The following is a 25,523-nucleotide window of genomic DNA, read 5'->3' as shown; positions in this document are numbered from 1 at the left end:
GAAGTATTTCATGGAGTGCACCTGAAATGTTATTGGTTGGATGCATTAAGTACAGCTAAGGGGTAGTTTGTCTCCTGAGTGCAGAGGACATGGCAGCCCACCAGAGCACTCGCCTCGAGTGGTTTTGACTCAAACTGGTTTGGTCTGGTCTGGCAGGGGGGGATTAAGACAGAAAGTGATTCTAATCAGAGGGGTCGAATCAGGAGCTTGTTCAGATGATGGCGGGAGAGCGTCTAACTAAAGCTGCTATTACTGCTGCCACTCCAAAGACATAGATCCGACTTTACTAACGACAGCTTTCTTTTGTAGGAACCTGTTCTTTTAGAAAACCGAAGAAATTAAGAGACTAAGAAGAGAAAAACAGAGAGATAAGAACAAAGGAAAACACAGATTAATAAAGTGTATATTTTAAACCAGTGTTTTAATCATATATTAACTGGCTGCCTCAAAGCTCTGGGAGACGGCTGTTACAGGTGGGGTCACAATAAGGTCCTTGCAGTAATCCCCAAATATACAGACTTCCACAGGGTCAAAGGTAATAAACATTAAGCCCTACCAATCGAAAATATTACGTTTCAAAGGAAAGTAAACAAGACTGCAAAGGCAAGAACAACAGCCAAGTATTTTTCCTCTACGCTGCACCAAACCTTTGACTGAGGTGTTCAAGTCAGTCTTAGAAGAAAGCCTCTCTTTCCAGAAGTGTGGCAGTCAGGACATGTTTACTAAAAACATCTCGCCAGCTGGACCTCACTGTAAGATGGAAGGATGACCTCTCAGTTTCTCATGTTATAAAGAAAGCACCAAAATCTACTTGAATAGGCCATCGTCAATGGATGGCATAAAGCCTCATTTGTTATCAGAGTTGACTGCTGTGGATTCAGTTCAATTCACTTCAGTTTTATTTATATTGCCCCAAATCACAGTGGCACAGTAACACAGTGGTCAGCACTGTTGCCTCACAGCAAGAAGGTCCTGAATTCAGTTCCACCATCAGGCTGGGGTCTTTCTGTGTGGATTTTGCATGTTCTCCCTGTGTTTGTGTGGGTTCTTTCCAGGTACTATGGCTTCCTCCCACATTCTAAAGACATGTAGTTAGTGGGGATAGGTTAATAGGTAAGTCTAAATTGTCCATAGGTGTGAATATGAGTGTGGATGGTTGTCTGTCCCTATGTGTTAGACTGGCAACCTGTCCAGCCTCTTGCCCTAAGACAGCTGGGACAGTCTCCAGCACACCCACCATCCTGACAAGTTGTGACAAGCCTGATAAGCGGATATGAATGGATGGATAGCCCCAAATCAAAACAACTGTTGCCTCAAGCCACTTTATATCGTAAGATAAACACCCTACAATAATACAGAGAAAACACCAACAAGAAGATGAGCCCCTATGAGCAAGAACTTGGCAACAGTGGGAAGGAAAAACTCTGTTTTGACAGGAAAAAGCTTCTGGCAGAACCAGACTCAGGGAGGGGTGGCTATCTGTCGCGAGTGGTTGGGGTGAGAGGAAGAAGACAGGCCAAAAGACAGGACAGAACTAATGATTAACTGGGCGTAATGAGTGAAAAAATGTGACTGAAGCAGAAACACTCCATGCATCATGGGAGGCCCCCAGCATGTTATGCCTATTGCAGCATTACTAAGGGAAGATTTGGAATCACGTGATCCAGACCTAACTATATGCTTTGTCAAAAAGAAACGTTTTAAACCTAATCTTGCAAGTAGAGAGGGTTTCTGTGTCAATGCCATTTCTTTGAGAAGATGAGCTTAGACTTTGAAATAATCAGGGTGACTTTGGAATTTAGATTATCCTGAACTTTTAGAATTTTCAAAAAAAAAAGAAATTAACTTACATTTTCACCAATAAGAATAGTGTGTTTGATTGCAGTCTACTTACAGTTGGGCTGAAGCCACATTTATGAATATTTACTTAGCATATATTTGTTTTGTATTTAGTGACTGTTTCTATTTAGTGTATATTTTGTATAACTTGTACAGCACTTTGGTCAAGAGAGGTTGTTTAAAACATGCTGTATATATAACTTTTGACTTTCATGGAAACAATGGTTGTCACTTTCTGGTTGTACAACAATGTTCAACATGTTCATTAAGATTTAGTTCATTCAATTTTCATTTTTAGTTCTTTTTTTATTGCTTTGACCACTCAGCTGCCCCAACTAAAAATGTGTGGGTGTATGTGTCACCAAACACAATGTGTGTTAAACCAATATATCACCCTGTTCATGAACATGATTTCTGCCTGAGGTATGACAGATTTTAATTGGCAATATTCTCACACTACTTGAAAACATCATTAAATTATCTATTTTATTATTTTGATTGAGAGGACCCCAGCAGAAGAAATTGGATACTGTGAAGAAATTGCATACTGCACATTTAATGTTTATCAATCATTCCAGTTTCAAAACATGGCTTCTGTGGTGTGTAAATGTTCTACTTTGGTTCAGTTTTCTATCATTGTGAGTCACTGAGCTTTCATTTGGTTTTATTGGACAAAGTAAATCATTTGAGAAAGAAAATATGATTTATATGATATTCTTGAGACCAAATGACGACTCAATGTTTGACTTGTTGTATGATAAGTCTTTGTTTAGATTTTCTGTACTGTAGAAAAGACTTGGGATCTCTTATGAGGCATGAAGCTATAACTTTCTGTCAGCCAATATATTTACAAGGACCAAAACCTCACTGAATTATTTTCTCAGAAAAATGCTCAGAGTCACAATACATGCTAACACCAAACTCCAGAGCTGGAAGTGAAATCCAGTGGTCTTTAGTAAGAGTGGTGCAACATACTGAGACCCCCATGACAATAATTTGCTCCATCTCACCAGACAGATCACCTTAATGTGCTAGTTTAAAGCAAATTGTTCTGGCAAAATGCAACCTGGTGTTTGTTTGTATTTTGTTTTCCATGAAGAATGGCACATAAAGTTTTTTTTTACTGCATTCTATGACCTGGTCACCATTTCTTCTGCTTTCTATTTTAGATTAAAATTAGCTTAATTAAAAAAAATAATCTTGAAGCAATGCAACCGTTTCACTGCAAAATATTAAATTAGTGATTAAGAGCTTAGAGATTTTTTCTGCAATAAGTTCAACTAATAAAGAAAGAGAAATAAATATAAATTGCAAATATAGAAATGATCTAGTCAATCACTCAATTTTCACTGTCTCATGTTCAAAATAGTTCAAATGTGCCAAGACTGTGCCAAGAATGTGTTGATATGTGGACAGTTCCATTGCAACAAATGGCCAAAGAGATCATATCAGCAGGGTTCTGCCATCTGCAGCCACACTCATTCATTATTTAATTACTTTTTCTTTCAATAATGATCCACTGAAGAGAGCAAATAGCAAAAGTATGTGAACACAACTAGCTATTAAAGCTACACCCACTTCAGAGTAAAATGCAATTATGAGATTATTGTATTTAATTATGAAGTGGACTTTCACACACTTAGAATATAATTTCACTAATTTATAGACTACCTTGTCACTCTCTCCAACACAGACTTTCACTAAAAAACATAAGAGCACCGTGACGTAAAACTGAGTTTTAAGGCCAAGGATGTCATTATATATGAAATATCCTTCTCTATTTACCAGGGAAGCAACATGCATCTGTGGGGTTCAATTCCTCCTGGCAATCTCATCACTAAACATGAGGATGACACCAGAAAAGAAAAAAAAATAGAACGAACGGCCACTGCTCTATAACCTCAGCCAATCTATGAAACCCAGCCTGCTCTCTACCATGCAATTACACACAACCTGTTGAGTGTTGTCCCGGGAATGCGGTCAGCAAGTCACTGGAGAATTAATGAAATGCCAAGATGGAGGGAGAGAAATTGCCTGTATAACCTATCCTCAAGGTGCCCTTGTGGTATTTCCAAGACTAAGTCACACTAGAAGAGAGTACAGCAGGCCTGGTCATACAATGAAAGATAAAGTTGTGCGGCCTTCAACTCATAATCTACTTTTTTTCTGTACATTTGTGGAAATGAGAACAATCATTGAGTCCCTTCCTCACTGCAGAAGACACTACCACATTCTCCAAAGGTCAAAGACATGAGGCGGTTTAATTGCATGGCTCACTGTCAACCATTTTATTAAAACAAGTCATTATAGCCTGAAAAGGTTCATTTTGTTAACCTTCTCTCCACTGTTTGAAGTCAACGTACTTTTTGTGTGTGTGTGCAGATTTTGCTACCATTCTGCTGTGGTCAGTTAACAGCAAATAGTTTTGAGGCAAAGGTGGAAATTCTGTCACAGGCTTAATGTTAACTGCATCTTACCTGATAGGGCTCCCAGTAGCATCCGGGTCCCTGGCAGTGACTGTGCCTATGATCTTGTTGATGGGCGCGTTCTCATCCACTTCTAATAAGTACATAGGTTTGGAGAAAACAGGAGGCTCATCTGAGTCTTCAACCACAATTTTCACTGTAGCTGTGTCCTTAAAGGGCCCATTACTCCTGGGTTCTGAGCGGATGTTGGTAGCTTCAACTTTGAGTGTGTAGTTTCTCTTGCTCTCATAGTCTAAAGGCTGTAATGAGAAGATGAAACAGAAGTTTTATTTTAATTAACTAACCCTGCACCAAAATGTAATGTACAGTCCAGGGGTAAAAAGTAGAGTGGAGTGCAAGTGTTTAAGGATTGTATATCCTCGGCATTGATAACTTTAATACTGATTGTCATTCAACGCAAAACTGAACACCCTTGACATATGATGAAGACATGTGGTGTTATATTATGTATTCAGATAATGTTTTAAGCTTTTGAAAAAAAATTTTAATTGCAGCTGGTGTTTGAAAGGTATGGATGTTCACTATGCAGTAAGGGTCCAATGAAAGACAATGGTGGGTTTTATTAGGTGACATGTAAGAGCCTGTGTTTTTGGAGCTGGAGTATAGGGAACCTACATTTACCCTTTTAATCTAATTAACTATATACAATCCAATTAATATTACCTCGAACTCTGCCAGGTTATAAAAACATAAAAAGAGTCTAAAAGTGTTTACTACAACTTTTTATGTTTGATAATTAGGTATATTTCTCTAATGGGGTGATCGTGGCTCAAAGAGTTGGCAGTTCGTCATGTAACCGGAAGGTTGCCGGTTGCCGGTTCCTTGGGCAAGACGCTTCACCTACCGCCTACTGGTGATGGCCAGAGGGACCGATAGCGCGATATGGCAGCGTCGCTCTGTCAGTCTGTCCCAGGACAGCTGTGGCTACAACATTATTATTAATGTTCCTAAATGTAAAATTTTAAATAATTAAATAATTTTATAATAATACATTATTTTAAAAAATCTGTTAAAATTAATAATATTATTATAATTAATAATAATGTATTTGGTGTAAGGTACCAATCAATCAATCAAAAATCTAATAATGTTATCATTAAATTGTTAAAATGTAAATAACATGGCTCGCACATATCTCATCAATCACACACAATATAAAAAAAACCCAAAAAACTATTTATCTAGCATTAAAGTGGCGAGAACCAATATATTTGTTTTTTACGTGTCCCCAAACCCCTGGCAGCATCGGTGCCAAGACCAGCAAATCACACTCAAAGTCTCAGCGTGTAAAAACTTACCGTACTCTTAACGACACTTGCTTTAACCGGCTCTAAGCATATTCATATTGCACACAGACATTATTTTTGAAGAGATTGTGACTGCCTATGATAATGTCTAAGCTATTTGTATATTCTAGCAAGCCATTTTATTTGGCCAGAATTTATTTCAACATCACAACACATCAATTAGTCACTGTGCAATTTCCAGAGTTATATAACCTGAAAATATTTTTCAACCATTATCAACATGAAAGAACCGAAATCTCATCGCTAAAGCTTTCAGTTAGAGTAGATTATTGGCACTTTCATACTGCTATCACAACCAGCTCACAGAATGTAAATGAGACAGGTGTTTATAGAAGACTACCAATGAAAGGAGTAATTTTACAGAGGGAAATAAAAACACTTTGTACAGGAACATCTCATTGTGTGACTCGAATATCTATTTAATCTTTTTTTTTTTTTTCTCAATTGATGGCCCATCATTAATATTTCAAAGAAAGAGGATAGTAACAATTTTACTCTCTTGGCATCTCTGAGGGCACCCCAGACTGTCACAATTTCATTCTGAATCACCTCTGGTCGCTCTCATACTACTAGAATAATGGGATCAAGTCACTTCCACGCTCCATAACCAGGATTTATAGGGAAATCAAAACTGGGCCTTGCCGCTTGAGGGGACAAGAGCTGGCTTGGGGGAGAGAGAAGGACTTGGAAGAGAGAGATGAACAAAACGAGAAATGTATTCAGTTAGAGAAGGTAGGAGTGCGAAAGAGGAATTGCCCCTGAGCTCCTAGAGGGCCAGTGCTGAGAGATCAGGGGCCAGAATGTGCAGGTGGGTGGAGGAGTGTCTTGGGGCCCAGCTTTGAGACACCAGCAAGAGCCGGAGGGACGCTGGAAGTGACCTGAGGCTCTGACTTCCACACTTCTACATTTCTGTCATCAGGCCACTAGTAGACCAAAGGCTCTGAGGCCTCTCCACGGTCGGAGGAGCTCTTTGGAACACTCATTATTAACCTCCTCTTCTTTTCCTCCTCACCCTCCTCCTCACTTGACACCCACCCTCTTCTGCCATCCCTTCTTTTTCTCTCTCACTGATCCTGCCTTCTGTGCTGAGAAAGTACAGAGTGTGGCTGGATCTTGAGCCAATGGATTACGCTTTAATTCAGAGGTAGTGGAGAGTAAGAGCTTTTATAATGTTTGGCTGGACACTTGAAAAATATTCTATGGAAATGGAGAAATGGGGAAGACCTAAATTTTAATATGAATTATTTTTGGAATGGCATTTCATCTGTATATCATTATCATCTCAGCAAACATTTTGGCCCATTAAAGCTGTGGTTTCATTTTGCTTTTTTAAATTTAACACGGATATATGTAATTAAATTATGTTTCAGCAAATGGCTATTCTATGCTTTAGCAGGTGTTTAGTTAATATAATTTTAGAATTTTGTTGAGGTTAAAAAAATGATATGAGTCTAACTTTGAGAAACCAATTCCATATTATAAAGATGGTGATTATTGCAGGCTTAAAAGTACTTTTCTGAGCTGCTTCTTATTTATATAGCACCAGTGGCATTTAATATTACAAGCTTATGATCCAACAAGCTTACAAAGAGATCCCAAAAATCACACAACTCTCTATGAGCAAGGACTTAGTGATAGTGGGAAGGAAAAACTCCCTTTTAAAAAGACGAAACGTCCAGCAGAAACAGGCACAAGGAGAGGCTGTTACAGTGGGGCAAAAAAGTATTTAGTCAGCCACCGATTGTGCAAGTTCCCCCACCTAAAATGATGACAGAGGTCAGTAATTTGCACCAGAGGTACACTTCAACTGTGAGAGACAGAATGTGAAAGAAAAATCCATGAATCCACATGGTAGGATTTGTAAAGAATTTATTCGTAAATCAGGGTGGAAAATAAGTATTTGGTCAATAACAAAAATACAACTCAATACTTTGTAACATAACCTTTGTTGGCAATAACAGAGGTCAAACGTTTACTATAGGTCTTTACCAGGTTTGCACACACAGTAGCTGGTATTTTGGCCCATTCCTCCATGCAGATCTTCTCGAGAGCAGTGATGTTTTGGGGCTGTCGCCGAGCAACACGGACTTTCAACTCCCGCCACAGATTTTCTATGGGGTTGAGGTCTGGAGACTGGCTAGGCCACTCCGGGACTTTCAAATGCTTCTTACGGAGCCACTCCTTTGTTGCCCGGGCGGTGTGTTTTGGATCATTGTCATGTTGGAAGACCCAGCCTCGTTTCATCTTCAAAGTTCTCACTGATGGAAGGAGGTTTTGGCTCAAAATCTCACGATACATGGCCCCATTCATTCTGTCCTTAACACAGATCAGTCGTCCTGTCCCCTTGGCAGAAAAACAGCCCCATAGCATGATGTTTCCACCCCCATGCTTCACAGTAGGTATGGTGTTCTTGGGATGCAACTCAGTATTCTTCTTCCTCCAAACACGACGAGTTGAGTTTATACCAAAAAGTTCTACTTTGGTTTCATCTGACCACATGACATTCTCCCAATCCTCTGCTGTATCATCCATGTGCTCTCTGGCAAACTTCAGACGGGCCTGGACATGCACTGGCTTCAGCAGCGGAACACGTCTGGCACTGCGGGATTTGATTCCCTGCCGTTGTAGTGTGTTACTGATGGTGACCTTTGTTACTTTGGTCCCAGCTCTCTGCAGGTCATTCACCAGGTCCCCCCGTGTGGTTCTGGGATCTTTGCTCACCGTTCTCATGATCATTTTGACCCCACGGGATGAGATCTTGCGTGGAGCCCCAGATCGAGGGAGCTTATCAGTGGTCTTGTATGTCTTCCATTTTCTGATGATTGCTCCCACAGTTGATTTTTTCACACCAAGCTGCTTGCCTATTGTAGATTCACTCTTCCCAGTCTGGTGCAGGTCTACAATACTTTTCCTGGTTTCCTTCGAAAGCTCTTTGGTCTTGGCCATGGCGGAGTTTGGAGTCTGACTGTTTGAGGCTGTGGACAGGTGTCTTTTATACAGATGATGAGTTCAAACAGGTGCCATTCATACAGGTAACGAGTGGGGGACAGAAAAGCTTCTTACAGAAGACGTTACAGGTCTGTGAGAGCCAGAGATTTTCCTTGTTTGAGGTGACCAAAAACTTATTTTCCACCCTAATTTACGGATAAATTCTTTACAAATCCTAACATGTGAATTCATGGATTTTTTTTCACATTCTGTCTCTCACAGTTGAAGTGTACCTCTGGTGCAAATTACTGACCTCTGTCATCATTTTAAGTGGGGGAACTTGCACAATCGGTGGCTGACTAAATACTTTTTTGCCCCACTGTATCTGCCACATTATTGTAAACAATTGGGGGTGAGGGGAAAGAGGAGGTGGCAGAGAGAGAGACAGGACAAGAGGCAAATTTAGGAGAGAGAGTTTAGCAATTGCTAATGTTTAAAAAAAAGAAAAAGAAAGAAAAAATGTGTGAAAAGGAAACATCCAGTGCATTCTGGGACATAAGCATAATTAGCATAACTAAGGGAGAGTTCAGGGTTACCAGTTTTCAGACTAATCTTAATAATACAGAGGGTGTCTGCCTCCTGAATCCAAACTGGAAGCTGGTTCCACAGTATAAGGGCCTGACAGTTTATGTGTCTGCCTCTCATTCTACTTTTAATTTTGCTAGGAAACAAAAAATAAGGCTGCAGTCTGAGATTAAAGTGAACTTGGTATAAGTACAGCAATTTTCTTTCTTTACAATATAGTTACTCACTACTACTACTACTCTAAAAGTAAAGATGGCGCCGGTGTACGTGGCTGCTCGTCTGTCGCTGTCAGTTTTGTTTATTTTTATATTGCTCCTGTCGTGTGTCACTCAAGAAATCGGGTCATTACTGGTGTACGATCGCCAATCGCTTCTGAACCTCCGAAGTTCTGGACAAAATACAGCTCCATTTTCTAACGGAGGTCAGAATTCATGGTGTCCGTTGCTGTCACATATCCCAACTTGCCCATGCCGTGCAGTCATGCTACCTCCCCGGCGTAGACGTCGGGGTAGGCGCAGTGGTCGGCTGGTTAAACTCAAGATCTCTTTAGCACACCATCCCACTACCGTCAAAGGAATACAGAGATTATTTCCTGGAGTTTTTGTGCACCGACGTTTCCTGGACCCCGTGGGTTCCTGCCTCATCCCCGTGGTCTGCCAGGATGATGCGCCGCTCCTCCGTGACCCCTGTCCCCCTCGGCTCAACGTGCGCCGGGCGAACCTCCGCAATCTGAGGCCGCTGTGTCGGACCCCCTGTGCCGCTGGGGTTTTTACCTCATCCCCGGCTCCTGTCAGGATTGGGCTGGTAAACACCAGATCGCTGGTGAACAAATCTTTTATTCTGAATGAGTTATTCACCTCCTGGAAACTAGACTTCATGTGTGTCACGGAGACTTGGCTTAATACTGGTGAGTCCAGTACTTTATCTGAACTCTTACCAGCGGGTTGTTCCTATTTTAACACACCAAGGACATCAGGGAGAGGAGGAGGTACGGCGGTTGTTTTTAAAAAGGATTTTAAATGTAAACAGTGTGTTTTACAGCCCTCGTTTTCCAGCTTTGAGCTCACGTGTTTTGAAGTTAATCGCTCTAACTCTGTGCTCTTTGCTGTTATTTATCGTCCCCCTAAATACAATAAGAATTTCATAAATGACTTTTCAGAATTTCTAGCTGGGATTATGCCCAACTACGATCATGTTCTTATTGTGGGAGATTTTAATATCCATGTCTGCTGTCCTGATAAACCTCTGGTGAAGGAGTTTTTAAGCCTCATTGACTCTTTTAATCTGGTCCAGTCCGTACCTGGTCCCACACATGAACACGGACACACACTAGACCTGGTCTTGTCACACAGTCTACCTGTGTCTAATGTGGAAGTGACTGACACTGCTTTCTCTGACCATATGGCTGTATTATTTGATGCTGTGTTTTCACGCACTACAGCTCAAACCGGTGCTCCTGTTCGCCGCTGTCGGATTATTAACCCTTTCACTGCTGCCCAGTTCTCAACTGCTTTTAACCAGCTGTCTATCCCTGCCGATCGTACTCCCTTGGACACAGAGAACCTCAGCTCCTGGTTTCAATCTTCTTGCCTAACCATTCTGGACTCTGTGGCACCATTAAAAACCAGGAAGCCCAAGGCTGAAACCGATCCTTGGTTTAATGACGCCACTCGGACTGAACGCAGATGGAAGAGGGACAAACTGCAGGTGTCTCTTCAAATCCTAAAGGACTGCTGGCGCCTCTATCAGGATGCAATCAAAGAGGCTAAAAGAAAATACTTCTCAAAGATCATTTCCTCCAACAGTCACAATCCACGTGTGTTATTTAAATCTATTGACTTAGTCTTAAATGCTCCACAAAGTGACTGTTTGGAGGCCTCTCATAAACTGTCTAATGATTTTATGTGTTTTTTCATTGAGAAGGTTGCAACCACGTGGGCTCTCATTTCTTCTCCTGAGTCTGACCCCTCTGTCTTGATCCCTTGCTCTGCTGTTTTTAACCAGTTTGAGCCTGTGTCTCTTTCTTATTTAGAGGATGTGGTTGGCCACCTGAGGCCCTCTGGTTCCCCAAATGATCCTGTCCCACCACAATTTTTTAAGGAGATTTTTCCTAGCATAGGCCAGGCTGTTCTTAGTGTTATAAACAGCAGTTTAATATCTGGTGTAGTCCCTGCTAATTTTAAGCATGCGGTAGTACAACCCTTGCTTAAGAAACCTGCCCTGGACCACACTGTATTGGCTAACTACAGACCTATCTCCAAGTTGTCTTTTATGTCTAAAATCTTAGAGAAAATTGTACATTGCCAATTGATGGATTTTTTAAATGAGAATGGTATCCTGGAGGTCTTTCAATCAGGTTTTAAAAACTTGCATAGCACGGAGTCAGCACTCTTAAAGGTTTTTAATGATATCCTCCTTTCCTGTGACTCTGGCAATCATGTTGTTCTTGTCCTCCTTGACCTAACAGCTGCCTTTGACACTGTAGATCACAACATTTTACTGTCTCGCTTGCACCATCTTGCAGGCATTCGTGGTACTGCTTTGAAATGGTTTAGGTCTTATTTTTGCGACAGAACTTTTAGTGTTAACTTTTTAGGGTATGAGTCTTCCTCTGCCACTTTTCAGTCTGGGGTCCCGCAGGGCTCAATTTTAGGGCCTCTGCTTTTTTCATTATATTTACAGCCCCTGGGAACCATTCTCAGAAGGCATGGAATATCCTTCCACTGCTATGCTGACGACTGTCAGATCTATCTGCCTCTGAAGCAGAACGATGCCTTCTCTATTAAGCCACTTTTAGCATGTCTAGAAGACATTAAATCTTGGATGTCCCTAAACTTTCTAAGATGCAATTCCAGCAAAACTGAGGTCATTCTGTTTGGTCCTAGTGGACCTTGTGAACCCTCCGCTATTGATTTGGGACCCCTGGCAGAGTATTTTAAATCTGTTGTTACAAACCTGGGTTTTAAGATGGACAGTGATTTTAAATTAGATAGTCAAATTAGGGGTACTGTCAAGTCCAGTTTTTATCATCTAAGGCGCTTGGCAAAGATAAGACCTATTTTATCTCAGCCGCATCTTGAAACGGTAATCCATGCTTTTATTTCATGTCGTTTAGATTACTGTAATGCACTATATTATGGAGTTAGTCAGCATCTTCTCTCTCGTCTGCAGCTGGTCCAAAATTCTGCTGCACGACTTTTAACCAGAACTCGTAAAAGAGAGCACATAACTCCCGTCCTGGCTTCACTCCATTGGCTGCCTGTATATCTTAGAGTTCACTTTAAAATTCTCATGTTTGTGTTTAAATGTTTAAATGGTCTTGCCCCAACTTACCTCTCTGAGCTTCTGCATCCTTACTCACCCCCCAGGTCTCTCAGGTCAGCTGACAAGCTGCTCCTGGAGGTACCCAGGTCCAAGAGGAAGCTCAGAGGGGACAGGGCCTTCTCTATTGCTGCTCCTAATCTGTGGAACAATCTTTCCCAGCACATTAGAGAGGCCCCTTCACTGTCCACTTTTAAAACACGTCTTAAAACTCATTTTTACTCTTTGGCTTATGACACAGTCTGACCCTGATTTTATTGTTTTAATCTAATGTGCTGATTTTATTGTTTTAAATGTGTTTATATATATATTACTTATCTTATATTATTATTACTATTTTTCTCATTTTTTTTAACATGCTCAATGTATCATGTTTGGCATGTCAAGTGTACAGCACTTTGTGTTCAGCTCGTGGCTGATCTGAAAGCGCTATATAAATAAATTGCTTGCTTGCTTACTACTCACATGGGTTTGCTTTTCTCTTGTTAACATATTTCAGTATAACTCCCATGTGATATTATGTAGAAAGAACTCATTACATTTGTTTCCAGTGTCCTAACAGCAAAGGGGAAGAGAGAGGCTTTGAGGCATATTTAATTATACCAAATCCACTTTAAGGAAAACATAGTTGTAAACAGCTTCTTTAATTACCATTGTTACTAAGTAATTTTAATTATTTTTTGATACAAATTGCAAAATCAAATAAAGCATCTATTCAAACTTCTATTTTAAAACTATTTAATAGCATGAAAACAGAATACAAGTCATATTATGACCAGTTCAAATTATTAATTCAATAAACAAACAGAGTGCTTTCACTGAATAGTCCAGGGAGAGCCACTTTGATTTTTATTAGCATGCATGGCGGCACTGTTATGGAGCTAGTGTTGAGAGATTCATGAGTGCAAAATCAAATGAGTAGAACTACGAGACATTACGCAGCAAACTTTGCATAGTCATGCTATATTCTCCAATGTTCCCACCAAACAACATAGCTTAATTGAACATCTGCAAGTATTTAAAACAGATAAAGAAAAGGCACAAACAGCAAAAGAAGAACCGTTCCTGTTTTTTCAGTGTTAACACTATCTTTGCTGTCGTGTCCCACCCCACCGTGTCATTCTTCTTTCTCACTCAAGCGTTAGCATCAAATCAGTATGTACACACAGGCCATTTAGAGACTTCAAAGTTCAGCACTGGCTGCAGGGGTGAAAGCTCAGCATCCCACTAACATCTCTCGACAGGCCTGGGGGCTAGTAGATAAAAAGCTTAAAACTCAAACAGAAAAGAATCTCTCCCCTGGTTTGTGCCTCTCCAGCCTCAGATCAATATGATTTAACCTTGCCGCAAAGTATCTTTAATAATTTTAATTCTGCATTAGATGGGAGTTCATAGACGTGTTCCCTTGTTGACAGAGACTAGGCGTGTTTGGGAAAAAACGTTATGTTAAAGGTTTAATCTGTCACACTGGATGGTGGATAAGTGGTGAAGGTACAGAATAGAAGAAGAAAAGTGAAACAACTGCTTCGTAAATTCCTTTCAACTTGAGACACTGTCATCTGGAGGGATGAGAAAACAGTGAGTGTGCAAATGTCTTGCTACTTTCCCAGTGCATTATCATCTATCTTGCTTCAGTTATGTAGGCAGCAAACTCAGGGCCACAGAGAGAAAACTGAGTAGACATGGGAAGACTGAGTGTCTCTGTGGGACATGGAAGTGGAGGTTGCCTAAAAGACTAACACATTTGACATTTGCTTTGTCAACAGTTAGAGATTTTATGACTTTGTGTCAAGTTTGTTCTGCAGCGCTGATGTTTTCTTTAGTGGCAATGAATTGTAGTCCCAGCAGATTGCCTTAGCTCTTATACATTCCACCCCCACACAGTTCATTGTTCACACTTTGACAAAGTCACACCACATGTCCTTGGGGTAATGTCATTTTACATCACAATGCAAAAGCATTGTGCATTTGAATGATACGTAGTCCTCAGCAGACACTGAACCAACCATGACTTAAGACTTAAAACCCTCCTCCATCAATCATGTGTATGATTCAGTCTATGTAAATATCTTCTACCAAGCTGAGCTTCTGTGGACTTTGAATATATAGAATACATACATATATAATAGATTTATAAATAGCATGTGCAGTGGTATGTTTGATATTGTTGAAATCTCAGTTTGATTTTCTACAGATGTCCTTGTGATACAGGTGCATCCAGATTTTCCTGCAGGTTATTAAAATGCATTGTACTTTTCAAATTTGAATTTATTATACTTTGGTATTAAGCACGGTATGGGAGGGGGTGCTCTAAGTGTTTACTGGCAAGTGATGACATCTAAACTTCTCAAGCTCTGAACCTGGAGGAAATATTGATATTCCGTGGCTAAAAATGTATAATAATGTATAATAATGTATGAAAATTGCTGGGATTCTTGGATACTTGTTCTACTAGCAGCACGGGATGAGTCTTATATGCTGTACTGTTGGCCTGATGTACTGCCTCGAGGTGAAAGGTTACATTTTGTGACAGAAATAATATTCTTTGATTTTTCTCAAAACCATACATCTGAAAACATCTTGATGAACAATGAGCATTGCCTTTTCTTCTCTAAAATATTGCAACTGTACCTTTGAACAAGGCAATTAACAAGCAACTGTTTTACTAAAGTTACTTTAGGGCCAAACTTTCGCACTGCAGTTTTGTGTTCAGTCCATCTGCTCTTATGGTGATGATGCCAGCAAAACTGAATTTGAGCAAACTTTGAATGTGGGGAGAACAAATTTACAATATGTACCAGTTTACCTTGAGCTAAGAGAAATACAACTGAATGGACTGTAATGCAAAATAAAAGTGTCTTCTCTCAACTCTTAGTCCAACGTATTCTCCAACTTAATGTCAATTCACACACAGTCTGCATTACTTCTGGCAAAAAGAATATTGTTAAAAATTACCTTTAAACTTATTCCTACTATTTATCTTCTTTCATAGATTTTTCTGAATAAAAGAAAAGTAGGTTTTAGAAATGTATTAAAAAAAATGCTCCTTTAGCCTCCAAGCTACTCAGGGGGAAGGCTTTCAGTGTTTAATATTTGATGGTGTACTGTTGAGTACTGCCTTCTCTAAAAGCATATGAAAAAAAATCGCTAGAAGAAGTACAGAAGAACGAGACCTACTGAGAAGGGGATTTAAACATCAATCTTTATACTGTATTGACTTATATGTATGGGAAGTAAAATAACTGATTTACTTAAATTGATTATAGAAACAGAAAAGAAAGAGACAGAAAAAAAGCCAATCAGCTCTTATCCTGACATCATCTAGGTCTTACTTTTCTGAGCTGTAGAATCCCTTCCTGTGTCGTTGCGTTCGTAATAATCTCAAACACGCCTTGGTCGTCTCCTTCGATGATGCTGTACGTCGACTTGGCATTCTCACCGATGTCGCGGTCATTTGCTTTCACCTTGCCACCCTCTTTCCCTAATGGTAGGTCTTCAGGGATCACAAACTCATACAAACCTGAGGATGAACAGACACAGCTTTTTGGTTTCTAGAAACGTTGATCAAATTAAGCACAATTACCGAAGCATATTACACTACTGCATCATCATTAGACATTTCACAGTTAGAGGAATTAGTTTCTGAGGAGCATGTATGATGACATTTACAAAATAACATTTATTTTTCCTAATTATTACCAATCAGAGAAATGCTCATTTAGAGCAGCAGTAATTTCTTTTCCCTCTTTATTCAATTTGGGATGGGTAAGGTTATGAAGTTACTTACTTTTAGAGAACTTTGGTGGATTGTCATTGATGTCTTGTAGTGTGATGCTGACAGTAGTAGTTCCAGACAAACCACCCATGTGACCTCCCATGTCTTTAGCTTGAATGACCACCTGATAATCCTCTCTCATCTCACGATCCATCCCATGCAGAGCAATTCTTATGGTTGCTGGAGGTGGAAACAGTTCATAACACATTCACCCAATTATAAATTTGACTGATATACTCTGCACATAATTGTAATGATGCTCATGTGAGTAAACGTAAGGAAGCGCAAGGAAAAAAAGGCATGCAGTCACCTTCATGCTCACATTATTCCCCAGTTTATAACATGCATTATTTTAGACCATGACCTTACCAAACATGAACCCCATACCCAGCAGGGTTAAAGATTTCCCTGCAGGCTTAGTCTCAGAAAAAGCACAGTCTGAGTGAATGTAGTAAGGTGCCCACGACTGAGCCAGTCGCAGCACTGAGAATCAGCTGTGTTTGTTTTTGAATGTGTTGTTCCACCGTCTGAAGTCATTTGTATTCTGATTGAGTGTGAATTATGCTGTCTGTCTTGTATAATCTTGAATATTGTATGCAGAATGGACCTTATTGACTCTGCCGCAGCACTGAATATAAAAAGGGCTCAGCACCGGCATATACGGATAATCCACTCAGGAAACAGAGGCCCGCAGGATCATCAAATGAATATAAAACCCCTCATAAAAGCCAGGCTTTGGCATGACACCCTGCCTTGGTCCTGAGCTGCCTCAGACAATGATAATATGCTTGGCTATGATGGGAAACATGGGAGGGGTTAGAATGTTGTCTGTGTCTGCATTTTATTCTACAGATAGATTTTTCCTCAGAGAAATTTCAGGGTCAGTTGTGCTTTTGGAGGACACAGACGATTTAAACAAAAAGAGAAAATGAAGGACAATAGTTGGACACCTCTTCAGTAAGACTGTACTGAAAAAAAAACAATGCCCTTGTTATTCGAGTAATTTATTAAAGGAAGTCTTTTTCAAATATGTTATTATTATTTTCACAAGAAAAATATACATTTAGTGACTGTGGGGTGGAAAGACCAATGTGACTTGGACCAGTTGATAACACTGGGGTAATTGATTACTACTCCCATGTTCTAACCTTGAATGGGATTTTTCTGTCCACCAAATATGATGTCTTGATTTTTGCTTGTGTTTTATTAGCAGTAATTCTGCTTGACTTTTTTTCCTGCTTCTACAAACAGCTGAAAGTATAAAACTTACATTTCAAATTAACTCATTTTCTAATTAAACAATTGTATAAAATTTAGTTATTTTGTGTTGAAGGGTTTGTGGCGGAGGTGTGGTCCGGGGCGCGGCTGCACGGGAGGAGTGGTGCAGTGAGCTCGACGGGGCGGTGCTGGTAAGAACAGCTCATGGCGATTTTGGACTGATGGTGGTTTTCCTTCCCTTTATATAGTGAGGCGGAGAGGAGTGGAGGGCGCTAAGGGAAAAGAGACACATCAGCTGGGATCGAGAGCTGTCAGTCTGTGCGTCATATTATCTGCTGTGTTAATATCAATAAATGTGGTCCTTGGCAATACGGATCTGCGTGTGTGTGCTTAGGCCTGGTATACTCCACAGGGTTCAATGTACTTTATTTTTGTTATTTATTTATTTTTGTTTAACAAAGGTTATTTTCTGACCTGGATGCACAATGTCAGTCCTTAACCAATGGGATTGTTTTTCTCGCCTTGACTGTTCCTGTTTGGTTATGCTAGTAAGGCTGCTTAGCCCACACCCGCCATAGCTGCACCTGTAAGAGGAACGTGGTTGCTGATTTGGAGACCCGAAGCTGTTTTTATGAATACACAGTGCTTTGCACTGGTGAGTAACTGAACTGTTATAGCCGCTGATCGGCTTGCTGAAATGTTGATGTTGTTCGCTTGGGAAACAAACGCTAACGGTGAAGGTCCTGTGCAAGTAGCTAGCGGGTACTATCTAAACTCACAATCCTGTTTGTTCACTGTTATCTGAGAACTTATTAGCTATTGTAGGTTAAGAAAAACAGCATGCATACCTGTTGCATTGAAATGTTTTGTTGTGTTATTTTTATTCACCATTGCTGTTAATTAACAAGGAGGAGAGTATATTGATTCTTCTGCTAGGAGCAGTGTGGATTAGATCTATGGACCTGATTAATTTTAGTTTTATGATTGGTGATAACTACATTGCCACGTAACGCAAAAAATTTTGAATTTGATAGTTGTACAACACGTTAGAAACAGAAATTTGAAACTGATTTTGTTCATGCTTTTTCCCTGAAGCAGAAATGTTTATGGATAATTGTTAGTTAAGTATGTACAATGTTCATTTGGAGTAACTCTGACCTCACTCTTAGGTCAGGTTTTTTGATTTGGAGATCAAGGAGCTGAGACTCTACAGAGAGCTTCGAATTACAGACCTTCTGGAAAATCCATAGAAGAAGAATGATCTTCCATTACAATGGATGGCAAGCCACAGCCCATATGGAACTGAATCTTGCAGTCTGGTTGCCTGAATTGTGGTAGGACAAACTGTGCAAATCATACATCGATCATCGGATTGAGCTCACACCAATAAACTGCCCAGATCACCTAACAGGCCTGAACTGGATCACACTGACAATTTAAAAGATCCGGGTCTAACTTTCTTTTCTTTATTTGTTGGGGGTCTCTGTGTCCGCACACTATTTTGGTTATTGTTGTTAGTTGTAATACAGTGCACAAAAATTTCTAATACAACTTAAGCATTGCTTCATCGTTTATATGGTTGTGTTTTCATTGTGGCGTCCTCTTGGCTCCTGACATTCCTGAAGTCTTCTGATTTGGCCATCGTCTATTATTTTTGTTACACACTGGTTACAAACATGCTATGTATAAAATTATTGAGGAAGTATCTTGGGTAAAACCAAACTTCTACATGTTTGTACATTTAGTGAACCGCATGTATTGTCACGTCAACAAAATAAGCTTGAAAACATTCGAGAATCTTTTTTTTTTCTTTTTTTTAAATCAGTGAAGTAGAATGATATGAATAGAGCTATAGATGATTACACCAAGGACACACTTGTGATATTATTTGAAAGAATAATTACAGAAAATCTATTTGAAATTGTTTTTAAAAAAGTAACACAACAACACAGCTCTTGTGTTACATGTATATACTCTCTCTTACATGGGACACCCTTAGATGGCCTCAAAGATGAAGTGTGTAAAACCAGCATTTCATCAGCATCACCAAGTCATTGCAGTTTTAATGAATAGGCAGATATTATATAGAGAAATAGGATTTTAAATTACTTCTCTCTAATTTTAGCTCTGAGCTCTGATGTGCAATAACAAGGTAGACCTACCATCTGAAATGCAAACAAACAAATCAATAAGGAAAAAGAGCTACACAAACAAGTTACTTTTCCTCCTCCACACACACACACACACACACACACACACACACACACACACACACACACACTCTTCCGTCATCCTGCTACAAGCAACACCGTCATCTCTGTTGATCATCGTTAATTATTCAAATTAATTCCTAATCACTGAAAAGGGAAGATAGACAAACACTCATTTCCATAGATATTTGTTTCAACTTTTTTTTTTTCATCGACCATTAACCAAGTGATGAATTGGGGCATGATGTTTATTTATTTATTGAATGCTTTTCATTTCCAGTGTGGTGTTGTAAGTGTCAAATGCATTCTAATGGTTGTTTTCCCCTTACCTTTTATTTTTCATTAACATTCATTAAAACATCTGGCTCACTTGAATGAGCCATCTGCATGTGCACAGCGATCACACAAAGCATGAATGTTAATCCTTAAACTGTCCATTCAGCCCCTTCTCGACAGCCCAAGGTCCAGCTGTAGAGGCTTCGAGATTACGACACCTATACCAGTGAGGACAAGCCCGGTTTTTATGTGTTGAAATTATGAAAGTTCATTCTAATTATGTACATAAATTTTGAGTCCTCCTTTCTTGAAGCTTGTTTATTGTGTGTTGTTTTCCAAATTGTGAGCCGTCAATTTCCATCTCATTTCTTATTAATGTAATTTCACCATTATTTAATCATATTGCTTACAGACACATGTTAAAAAGTCAGCTGAAAAAGCAATTAAAGATCCAATCTAGAATATGTTTTGAGATAACTTTATGCACCATGACGCTGCTGAAGAGTCTGCCTTGTGAAAGGAAGAAGTAATTATTATCATTGCCATTATTTGGAATTCATAACCCAGTGATGTTATGGACCACAGCATCATAGGAGTGCTGCCCCATTAGGACTTAGGACTTGAAGTCAGCTGAGCAAAACATGCAACTCACTGATGCAAAGCTCTCATATAAATCTCATTTGGGTTTCAATAATGAATTCCACGCAACTCGTGGGGAACTGTACAGTACCGTTCACTGTTCAAATGTGTTGACGTTACTTATCCAAGTTACACTTCATTGCTTGATTTATCCACTGAAAAAAGTTGGAATTGTATCTTTAGCCACATACATTCCCACTGTGGCCAAAGCACTTGCGGATAGCGGGTCATATGATTGTTGGGGTTTTCTCTGTTTTCTTTATAATATTGTAGGATCTGTACCTTCCAACATTAAGCACCTTGAGGGAAATGTTGTTGTGATTTGGTGCTGTATAAATGAAATGAAACTGAATTGAATTGAAAATTCATGCAAATTCTATCCTTCCTTTTATAAAAGGTTATGAATGTATAAGGTCCATTTAGTATTGTTCAGTGCCATCCCGAGTGACTGAGTACAAAAGCCATGGTTAGTTAATTTATTATAAAGATCCCCCTTAATTAATACTGCCAATATACAATATTTTATTTTTATTTCATGAAAATATTTTTGCATACTTAGATAGTCTTTTTGTTAAATCAAAATGATATGTTATGCAATATATTATGAACCAGTGTGTGTGGACTATATTTGTGTTTCATTCATTTCTATCAAGTTGCTCCATTACATTCATATCTGTTGTTTCAATCAAATCTGTACACCCCTTGGAACAGTTACAATGCTCCCAGGAAAAAAACTTGTTTGCCACTGCGTATGGTATAAATATTGAAACATAAATGTACATGAATGAACAGCTGTAGAGGGGAATTGTAGCAAAAGGGAGTGAGCCAGGAAGCCACATTTAACAGCACCCCCATGCAGCAATAACCTACAAGCATAAAAAAAACAGATGGTCTGAGTTACCTGCAGAACTGATGTTTTTACACAACTTTTCAAACTATTACATTGTCAGGCTGCCTTTTTACAGACATGTAATTTTGTCCCTTACAGCTTTGTTGAATAGAGTTGAAGTTGCATGATAATGGAGACATACAGCATTTGTTATAATAGTTAAGTGTCAGACTATATCCTCTTTTAGTCCTTACAGAAGGTGTTTGCACTTTATGCATAAATGCAATGCAACAGACTGCTATCACCTCAGGTGGGCAAGCAGGTGGGGAAGCTGTTGCATCTCCACCTGTTGGAATTAGTTCAACCTGTAGCACCTGCTAGCAGTGCACATGTTAAAAGCAGGATATCACTCTCAGCTCTTCTGTTAGTATTTATTTTGTATTTGAATCCCAAGTATTGGCAGCACATTGAGGCTGTGGACAGCTACAGGTACCTTGGTGTTCATCTGAACAATAGACTGGACTGGACTCATAACTCAGACGCCCTCTACAGGAAAGGGCAGAGCAGGCTGTACCTGCTGCGGAGACTCAGGTCGTTTGGAGTGGAGGGCCCACTCCTGAAGAAATTCTATGACTCTGTTGTGGCTTCTGCTATCTTTTATGGTGTGGTCTGCTGGGGCGGCAGCATCTCTGCTGGGGACAGGAAGAGACTGAACAGGGTGATCCGAAGGGCCAGCTCTGTTCTAGGATGCCCTCTGGACCCAGTGGAGGTGGTGAGTGACAGGAGAACGGCGGCTAAGCTGTCATCCCTGTTGGACAACGTCTCCCACCCCATGCAGCAGACTGTGACAGCACTGAGCAGCTCCTTCAGTGGGAGACTGCGGCACCCACGGTGTGGGACGGAGAGATTTCGCAGGTCTTTCCTCCCCACTGCTGTCAGACTCCATAATAAAGACTTTAACTGATCAAGCACACACATCCATACATATGCAATAATACTAAGTGCAATAATCCTTTCTGTCATCGTTGTATTTTTACTCAGTTGTATATAGTATTTGTATTCTATTTTTATCTTATTGTATATTTATTTTATTTTATTCTACTGTATATAGTATTTTATTTTATTCTATTCTGTACAGTTGTGTACTGTATTTATTCTTATTGTATTCTAATTTTTGCGTCATAACTTTTGCACTGTCCACTTCCTGCTGTGACAAAACAAATTTCCCACGTGTGGGACTAATAAAGGTTATCTTATCTTATCTTATCTTATCTTATAGATATGAGGTACCAGAAAGTCGACTACATTAGAAATGAGCGGTTCCAAACTAAACTAAACTTCCATTAAAATATATTTTAGAGTGGATAAGTATACAGCCTAAATAACACAATAAAGGGGAGCTTCCTCACAGTATTTCATATCATGAATGGACCTTACTGCAAAAAACTCCACTTCAAGTCAGCCACCGGTTTGCAGTGGGTTCAGGATCAACTCATCAACTCAACTCATCAGTGTTTTATTATAGTGATTTTAAATGGGAAAACAATTAAGCCTTGTGACTATAAAGGGCTTAAAAAATCCAGTCAAGTATTAATGCAATTTGTGCTGCGTAACCCTAAAACCTCTAAAATATTATCAGCTATTTAGTGAGATAACTTTCAAAATGTTTCAGTTACTGTTTAAACTTTCAATCTTTTTGATAGCTGATCAGATACAGAGTTGGGTCCATAAAGCTTAAAGCAGTCCCTATAGTTCAGGTGTGTCCTTAAAATACTTAGATTTATGCATAAGCTTGACCTTGGTAAAGTTATTCCTGTCATTTGGACATACTTAACCAGAGACTTGTCCACATAGTGATATACCACAACTTGACCTGAGATGACATTGTAAGCTCATTTATCTAGATCAAAGCAGGTAATGAAAAAGGACAGTGTTTAAATACTAAAAGGTTCTGGCCTGATGTGCATGGCCCTGTCTAGAAGAAAAAGCCTTATGAAATAATCCTTAGATGGAATCACCATCTCTCTGTAAAACCTATTTCTTTCCTTTTTGTCCTGTTATGAACGCCGTGTTCATTCATTCCATTTTGTAATACATTATGCTCGCCACTGGTTAGAAGCAGACAAAGGACTTGCACATTGTATTAGCTCCCATTAAATTTAATGAAGCAACGTTTTGATCTCACAGAAATCTTCGTCAGGCTTTGTCAAGCAAACAATGAATAACAGCACAAAGGGCTTTGCCTGCTCCATAAAGGTGCCCTCCATTTTTTTCTCCTTATTTAAAATCACTCTGATTACACGAGACCTATAAACTATTGCATGTTTCCTTTTTTTTTTCTTTTGTTTTTTACTTAATATGCAACTAAATGTCATCCTGCACAGATGGCTCCTAAAAACAAAGGAAATGTAATTAAAATAAAATAAATTCCCTAGTTTGCATGTGCAAATATTTTAAATGCATGAATTTTTAAACCCACATGATTGTTAACTCACACAAGACTTGGAATCTGAGGTTTAATCAGCTTTTCCTTCATGAACGCAATGGAGTATTTGATCAAACTAATACTTTAGCTTAAGCCTAAAATTCAGCAATTATCAAGAAATTAGACTTACCTGAGTTGGGGTCAACAGAGAAATATGGTTGTCCCTCCAGTATGCTGTAGACTAGCTTAGCGCTGTTTCCGTACACCGGATCATCGGCATCTGTAGCTGTTACTGTGATAACTGAGGTACCTGTGGTGCAGAAAGACAAATGTATAAACATCCCTACAGGAAATGATCTCCATGTCTCTGTAAACTAAAATTCTAAGTGCTGAGTGAATCCAAACGAGACTCTAGTCCCATTTATCCCATCTTGTTCCACGTAAGGCCCCAATCACACAGGCCTAGAAACCAGCCTAGTGAATGCAAGTGGTTGCCAGTGGTTGCTTTAAAATCAGTTGCTAAAGGCCCATTCGTGGAGGCCTGGAGAACAATCCTAGTAACCACCTTTTGCAAGATATAAGTGTGTATTCTGCAACCATTAGCCTAGTTGAGCCTAGTTGAGGTTGCTTGTTGTCATAAAATTGGTCATTGTAGCTGGTTTCTGAAGTGGTCATTTACATGGAAAATTTACATGAAAAACACTGACTACTCTGCAGACACTACTGGCCAAGTATTGAAAACTGCAATACAAACTGGAAATAACATTTGTTCTGTCTTACTACTGCGACCAATACATTTTAAAGTGTGAAATTTCTGCTTTGGAAGCAAACATTCTCTTGCCGGATTGGATGAGTGTGTGCAGACATGTCAGTGTATTCCATTCAAACTATGGGTAACCGTAGCAATCTGTTAGCAGTAAAAGCAATCACAAGGAAGTGTTTGGTGCAGCACCCAATTGTGGGCGATTTCACATGGCAACAACCAGGAACCTCCAGTAACTACTTGCCGAACAGAAACATTTTTCTGTTTTGACCAGAGGTTGCCAGTGGGCAGTGTTGGGAAGGTTACTTTTAAAATGTAGTCCACTACAGAATACAGAATACATGTCCCAAAATGTATTTCGTAACGTATTCCGTTACGTTACTCAATGATAGTAACGTATTCTGAATACTTTGGATTACTTAATACATTATCATGCTTTTTACAACTACATGAATGTACTATTGCTGTATGATTTATTATTTTTACTGAAGGTTATTCACCATATCAATACCAACTAGATTTTTAAATCTTAATATAAAATGAGTAACAGTAGGGTGGACATTAGGTAAGGCTGCACTTTTTGCAGCGATCTCAAATATGGCATGAAAAATGGATCTGAAGATTTTATAATGAAAGTTTCAGTTAAGTGTGCAAAGAAGTTATTTAATTGTTAATTAACTGTCCTTTCTGTGGCATCTAGTGTGTCAGTGACATATATTTGTGTGTTAGATATTAATATAGCAGGCAAAGCAATTGCAGACATGTATGGGCAAATTAGACTACTTTTTTCACAGCTTTTGATCTTTCAGAACAGCAGACAGCATAAGTATTACTCTGTTGATGGTTATTTGATATTTGGATGTAACCACAAAGAAAACACTTCTCCTTCCATTAAAGTAGCGTGTTTATTAAGTTTAGTTTG

General features: G+C 39.4%; 1 protein-coding gene across 2 annotated transcripts in view; it reads right to left on the bottom strand.

Moving 5' to 3' along the window:
• Positions 1-25,523, bottom strand: part of cdh8 (cadherin 8) — a 100,432-nt gene that overhangs the window by 13,920 nt on the left and 60,989 nt on the right. For both annotated transcript variants that reach the window (XM_085290834.1, XM_085290746.1), the window contains exons 4-7: positions 24,029-24,148; positions 16,254-16,421; positions 15,799-15,986; positions 4,317-4,564 (exon numbers count right to left, since the gene is read on the bottom strand). In XM_085290834.1, the coding sequence (XP_085146960.1) occupies positions 4,317-4,564; positions 15,799-15,986; positions 16,254-16,421; positions 24,029-24,148 (724 nt within the window). The remainder of the gene's footprint in view (positions 1-4,316; positions 4,565-15,798; positions 15,987-16,253; positions 16,422-24,028; positions 24,149-25,523) is intronic.

The sequence above is a fragment of the Mchenga conophoros genome, linkage group LG1 (assembly GCF_057382185.1).
Source record: "Mchenga conophoros isolate Kocher_MC1m ecotype Shallow Benthic linkage group LG1, M_conophoros_male_GT1.1, whole genome shotgun sequence".
In the NCBI taxonomy this organism is placed as follows: domain Eukaryota; kingdom Metazoa; phylum Chordata; class Actinopteri; order Cichliformes; family Cichlidae; genus Mchenga; species Mchenga conophoros.
This window is presented reverse-complemented; position numbering and strand designations above follow the sequence as displayed.